This window comes from Lonchura striata, chromosome Z, assembly GCF_046129695.1.
Source record: "Lonchura striata isolate bLonStr1 chromosome Z, bLonStr1.mat, whole genome shotgun sequence".
Lineage (NCBI taxonomy): Eukaryota > Metazoa > Chordata > Aves > Passeriformes > Estrildidae > Lonchura > Lonchura striata.
The window spans coordinates 10,382,288-10,388,827 of NC_134642.1; the positions used below are offsets into that span (position 1 = coordinate 10,382,288).

Sequence of the window (6,540 nt, forward strand, 5' to 3'; positions counted from 1 at the left end):
GCAGTGGCTTAACCCAAAGCACAGGAAATGTCAGTCTTAATCGCATTAACATGTAGACCCTGGGAGTGTCTGCCAAGAGAAACTTTGGAATTAATATAATCAGAGAACAAATAGCAGCAGAATAAATTCTGGAGATTCCCTCAGTCCTATTCTCACTGATATTTCTTTTTCCTCTGCCTGCTATGAAAAGTATCCTCATTCTCGTAAGCTTTCAGCTGACATAACAATCTAAAAGACATCAATACTCTTCAACGACCTAGTGATTTTCTTATTATAGGAACTGCTCACTCATTTCTCCGTGCACTCAAGCCTCTTCTGCTATTCAGCTGTCCAGACACTGTGAAGCTCTGCTTTTGCATGATCAGGGACACCGGGCTTGGTGTGGTTTTTGCCTGATGCAGCAGCTCGACAGCTCCTCGGGAACAGTTTTCTACCTCGCTTACAGCCCTCTGCAGGGCTGCGGCCTCTCGCAAAAAGAGCGCCGACCTCGAGCGCCGTACGACGCCGTCCCTGCTCCCGCTTGCACACCATTCCCGGGAAGCTCCGGGCGGCTCTCCTGTGTTTCCCGGGCACAAACTGCGCCCCGGCTCCGGCTGGCGGACGCGCAGCACTCTGCTCGCTCTCTCCACCCGAACCCCCCGGCTCCTCCCGGGCCCGGGGCGGCTCCCACGGCGGGGGACGATCCTCTCCGCTCCGTCCCGGCCCGTCCAGACCGCAGACCGCCCCGCGCCTTTCCGCCCGGCTCCGCCTTTCCCGTGCCGCTGCCATGGCCGGGCCGGCGCCGCCGGTCACGCAGCAGGTCGGGCGGGCGCGGGGCGGCGGGCGGCGGCCGGAGCTGGAGCGGCTGCGGGAGGCTGCCCGCTGCCCGGTGCTGGACGCGGACGGCAGGAGCGTCCCCTTCCAGGCCCTGTTCGCGGAGCAGAAAGCGATCGTGCTGTTCGTGCGGGTGAGGAGGGGCCGGCGCGGGGCCCAGCGCGGCTCCCGGCGGGGCCGTGCGGGGCGTAGCACGGGCTGGGCTGGAGCGGAGGGGAGGAAGCGCAGAGCAGAGGGGTGCTGCTCCGGAGACCCCCTGTTCTTTGGGAAAGCGAAACACGATTTACCAGAAAGGAAATACTTCTTCAGCCGGGTGTTTCGAGAAACAAGTATCGTGTTTCTTGATTTCTCAGCTGTCGAGCCAGCTATCGCATTTCTAAAATACCTAGAAGTAAAAAATATTTGCTATTTGCAAGTCTGCAGGCCCAGTGCCCTGTTCAGGTTTGAGTTAAACCGGGATTTTGGCTAATCCAAATGTGGTGCCTGGAATCTTTACCTTTCCTTGTTCCTGATCACCTCCAAAGTGGCGTGTGCTCGAAGTCTGCTGCTTCGTTTCTATGCAGTTATATCTGTTTCTGACACATTCAATTGGGTACATTGCAGAACTTTTTGTGTTACACCTGTAAGGAGTATGTAGAAGATCTGGCAAAAGTCCCCAAGGCATTTTTACAAGTAAGTCTGCTCTTTATGTGTTTGTGGCTGCAATTACGCAGATCTGTTAAGTCCAGCTACACGCTTATGTAAAGCTTCGAGGAATAAAAAAAAAAAAGCTCAGAAGAAACGCTTTCATTGTTTGCTACAGTAGCAATAATGAATCTGCCTAGGAGACGCAGGAAAGGATTTATGGCACTCTGTTGCAACAGCGTTATTTCTCTCTGCCCTATTAGCTTGGTGCTCTTTTTACTCTTGTGCTCAGAACAGTCAGACAATATCTGACAGGCATTTCTTTCAGAATTAGTAGTGCCCTGGACAGCTGTCTTCTGACTGGTAACTACTGCCCTTTCCATTATGCTAGTAGGGCCAACTGATGTGCACGGAAAAAGAGCAGAAAATTGATCTGGATTAAAAATAGTATCTTTTTGTATGGTGATTTGTAAGCTGCATTAGTAGTGTGTCCTGCTCTCCAGGGCAGCTGCACAAACAGGAATGACAGTGACAGAAAAGAGAAGTAGAGTGGGCAGGGGTTGCTATCAACATGTGTTTTTTTGGGTGGTAGGAGACGCCAGAGAAGACAATGATCTCCTGCTAAATGTGGAGGGTCAATCTGTCTCTTCTAGACTGCTGATTGAAATTCTGCCATACTTTATTCCCAACAGCAATGTAGCCAATGACAGAGACTCAGGTCATTGCTGATGGCAACTCCACCTAAGTCCATCTGAGATGGACTAGGAATTTGAGGACAAAAAGGGCCAATTTCTTTGTCAGCTTCCCTTTTCAGGAGAGATATTTCTAAACTGTATGATCAGTGTTACTCAAAAGGATGGCTCCTCAAAGAAATGTGTCTAGAGGGTCAAAAATGTCTATGCTTTTCTTAGTGCAAGTATCCTGGTTTTAGGAGGGCTTCTTTTCATAACAAGCAAAATGATTTTATGTGGGAAATTATTATATATGGGAAAGGTGAATATATAATAAAACAACCTTATATTTATGTACTTTTTTTAGTGATATTTAAATGAACTTCCATTTTGGGCTTTGTTTTACAGACTCAGGTCCAAGGCTGCACCTGCAAAAAACACCAGTGCATATAAATGCAAGTTATAGCTATAAATGGGCCCATATATGTAAATCCCAAATGTTTGGGCACCATCATTTGTGTGCTTCTTCTTTAGATGTAGGTGCAACTGAGTGTAAATTTCGAGTTTCCAAAATCATAGCATGTTGCAATTAATTGAAAAGACAATCCTACCCATGCTACAGGGAACTCCCAAAGTTTACACAACTGTAATTTAAAAGTTATCTTTAAAAATAATTTTTCACTTAAAGAATTAATTTAGCTGCTAACTGTGGGTGCTATACAAAAGAGCAGTCTCCAAACATGGAAGATATGTTGACATCAAATAATTTTAAGTCAGTGCACTGTGATCACTAACTTGGGACACCAGATTCTGTTAATGTTTTGAAGTTATATAGGAACACCCAGCTCCTCTTTACATCTTCCATACCAATGTTCTGTTCTAGGAATCAAATGTGAGGCTTATAGTTATTGGACAGTCATCATATCATCACATCAAGGTAAATAAAGTAGTTATTAAATACAGTGCGTCCTCTGTTACATCTTAATGGTCTGTATTGAGGGATTTGGTTTGCATGTAAAGGTGGTCTTTTGCAACAGCAATAAAAAAGGATAGAATTCATGAGGCAATCTAATAGTAATACATGACTAAAGCAAATAATTAACATTTGCAGTTTAAAAACCACCAGGGGTTGCTAAGGAAACATTTTTTTCTTGATGTCACTGGAAGCTTTGTTTTAATAGAAGCTTTGAGGCTAAAAATCTTCCACTTTAACATAACTAACAAATACACAATTTTCAAATAAGAGGGAGGAGCATGGAGGTGTCAGGGTGTCAGTATTTTTGCTGTTGTCAGTAGACCCTAACTTGTTACTGCCTTAACCTTACAAATATGACTTTAGTTTTCTGTGTCTATCTGTCTATGCCTATATTTTGCAGCCCTTTTGCAGTTTAACTGGGTATACACATGAAATGTATGTAGATCCACTAAGGGAAATTTATAAAATACTTGGGATGAAAAGAGGTGAAGGTAACAAAGCATCAGGTAAGCATAATTTTCTTACCTTATTTAGACTTTCACAAACAAAACAAAAATGCTCTGATAAAATGGTCTGATCGCAAAGTAGAGAAAGTTAATCGCCCACTGGACTGTCTCTCATAGGCTATATTTTGTGAAAACGCTGGTAATCAGGAATCTAAAGTATTCATAGCTGCTGTTAATTGTTGTTGTTCTAATATACTTTCATATTTCTAGATAACAAGTGTATTGTGGTTTTGTTTAGTTCGGAGCCCTCATGTGAAATCAAACACTTTTCTGGGCAGTATTAGGAGTGTATGGAGAGCAATGACTGGCCCAGCTTTTGATTTTCAAGGAGACCCTGCACAGCAGGGAGGAGCTTTGATTATAGGCCCAGGTGAGCTGCTTTGTTTTGTGTGAAAGTCACCACTGTCTCCTTCAGCTGTTTGCTGCCGTTTCGCCTGCTGTCCCAAGCAGACAGTCTGGTGTTTGAACTGTGTGATTTCTGTCACATGAAGTAACCTGCAGAGTGTCATTGTGTAGTCCCATCTCCCACAGAGGTGGCATAAACCTGATCACAGTCCTGCAGAAATTAGTTGGATTGCTGATGGAGCAACTGCCTCAAAGTTTGGAGGGTTTTCTTGATATCGTGGTATTTACCTACATTCTGTTTTCACATATGATTTGAGGCATTTAATGTGATTTTATTAGAGGGGTAGAGCATGAAGGGGGAATTGCAACATGACAGTCATCACATTATTAGGAAACATCATGCTACAGCAGATTTAAACTAGTTAAGTGCCTCAATGTTCCTTGCTTCTTTAATATAATTAAAACATATTTTGTCATTGCTTAAAATACAGAATATTGTGAAGTCTACAGAACTAGTACACATTTGTACAATAACTGGTAGGTAGTCAAAATGCTGCTTCTATTTGCTTACATCTTTGAATAAATAAATATGGTATTCAATAATTTACATGTTATTCTCATTCCAGGCAACGAAGTTCATTTTTTGCATCTTGATAAAAACAGGCTGGATCATGTTCCCATTAATACAGTCTTGCAGCTGGCAGGAGTTAAAACAGTGAATTTCTCAAACAAACCCCAGATTATTGACATATGACACTGATGTAATATATAATTTTTTAAAAGTTTGTGCTCTACAAGAACAGCTCTCCATTGAATTACAACAAGTATTAGTTCTGTTGCTTCTTTGTGGGACATTTGAAAACTTATTTAGAAAATCAGAGCGTAGAATAAACTACCTGACATTAGAGATGGATACAAAAGTGCTATTTCCATTGAGTACAAGATAATAAAAACTAAAACACAATTGAGACTGATTGCAAAAAATCCTGGAGCTTGTCATTGTCTCATCTGACAAACTTGCTATTGTTTTTTTAAACATCATTGTTTAAGGTGCACTAAAGTAAGAAATCAGATTTTGCTCAGGAAAAACTTGGGATTCTTGCCTTCAGCAGATCAACACTGGCTTTCAATCCAAGACTTTTCAGTACTGTTTTAAAGCTTCCAGCACTGTATGACAATTTTATATTGAAATACACCTTGAAAAGTCACAATTTTGAATAGCTGGACTTCATTTGCATCTGGCAATGGCAGAAGTTATGAAAAACATTTCATAAATTCAAATAAATATTTTAAATACACCATCATGTATTGTCTGCAGTTCTTTTGTGTGATACAAAATCATGGGTAAGACCAGAGAGAGATGTGTCTTAAATTTGTATCTGATCAGATTATTGGTTTTGGCATAAGCCGAATTATTTGTGTTCCTATGAAGATTTGCAGCAGAATGTTCTTCCTTTGTGTATATGTATTTTCTCTCAGAGCAAGAGGTCTCAGAATAAAATGTTCTTAGTTATTTCAGTCTTAGACAACTGAAGTAAGCATAACAGCATTCTTTCTGGTTTGCAGTTCTGGCAAATTTCATATTATTAATTTATCTGCAGATGTTTATGTTCAACTTCTGTTGGTTTCATTAAAGTAGACATGCCCTCTTTCATCTAGGATACACCTCTTTTTAGCAAATTGGAAAAAAAAAATCAAGATTTATGGAGGAGAGTATCCTTCTCTGCAGCCTTTGACCTTCACTGTAAAATGCTACCATACATACAAGTCTCAACCACAAATTTTCTCCCCTTTTAAGCTTTACTGCAATTGTGAAATGGCATTTTGTGAAGATGTTTGTTCCTGCATCCATTAAGGTCACTGGCAGGCCCAGAGCAAGGTCTGGAAAGCTTTACACTGTTAAGAGCATGTGAAATTTTAAGTGCACTGTTCCTTGATGAAAAATAAAAGGCTTGCTTAAGAAGCATAACAGTACTGAACAATGTAATTCTATTAAACATACTATGCCTTAGGAACTTATTCATTACACCCCTATTTTGATATTATGTGTTTAGAAGAATGTTTTTATTAATGGAAAAATACAGTTGACAGTTCTCTGCTAAACAGCACTTGGCACAGGGCTGAAGGTGTGCAGACTCTGAATCCCCAAACTCGGCATAAGAGACTGGGACAGGCAGCTCAAGCTCACAGGGGAGTGAAGTCTGCTTTTCATGAACCACTGTTCCTACAGTCTCAAATAAGGAGCTGCCTCCTTCCTCCAGCACTCTCCCAGCTCAACATTATTTTTCAGCTTGCCAGGAACTCTGGAATGCATCTGCCTCTCTGCCTTATGTTCCTTAAATAACAGCCAAAAGCAGGCTGGAAAACTGGTCATATGTTTGTAAAACAAAGACAATAAACAAATAAAAAATATTTTCAAAGACAATGAATGATGAATACTCAGTTTATTTGTGGTGCTTCCGCTCTGCTTCATTCATCTGATAATCACAGCTAAGGACACTGATTCTCATTCCACTTTTATTTTGCAGTTGTTCTTGGTGCTTTTGATTTTTAAGGAAATGTTCTAGCTGCCTTCCTGATTCTTTTGCTTTTAGCAGAATTAAAA

General features: G+C 41.5%; 1 protein-coding gene across 2 annotated transcripts; it reads left to right on the forward strand.

The window, feature by feature from the left end:
* Positions 1-751: 751 nt before the first annotated feature.
* Positions 752-5,236, forward strand: PRXL2C (peroxiredoxin like 2C). Of its 2 annotated transcripts, XM_031507394.2 has the most exons (7): positions 752-946; positions 1,417-1,485; positions 2,992-3,045; positions 3,485-3,590; positions 3,829-3,960; positions 4,427-4,472; positions 4,562-4,702. In XM_031507394.2, the coding sequence occupies exons 1-7, from the start codon at positions 767-769 to the stop codon at positions 4,587-4,589; spliced, it is 615 nt and encodes a 204-aa protein (XP_031363254.2). In that variant the 5' UTR covers positions 752-766; the 3' UTR covers positions 4,590-4,702. The 2 variants fall into 2 exon arrangements, with proteins under 2 accessions (XP_031363254.2, XP_031363253.2); XM_031507393.2 differs by lacking the exon at positions 4,427-4,472 and having other exon boundaries at positions 4,562-5,236.
* Positions 5,237-6,540: the final 1,304 nt, after the last annotated feature.

What these genes read in the sequence shown, in the direction of transcription:
- PRXL2C (XM_031507393.2), top strand. Translation starts at nt 767, where the DNA reads ATGGCCGGGCCGGCGCCGCCGGTCACGCAGCAGGTCGGGCGGGCGCGG. An exon ending in CATCATATCATCACATCAAG is followed by an intron (nt 3,046 to 3,484) that starts GTAAATAAAGTA and finishes TATATTTTGCAG; the next exon opens with CCCTTTTGCAGTTTAACTGG. An exon ending in TGAAGGTAACAAAGCATCAG is followed by an intron (nt 3,591 to 3,828) that starts GTAAGCATAATT and finishes GGTTTTGTTTAG; the next exon opens with TTCGGAGCCCTCATGTGAAA.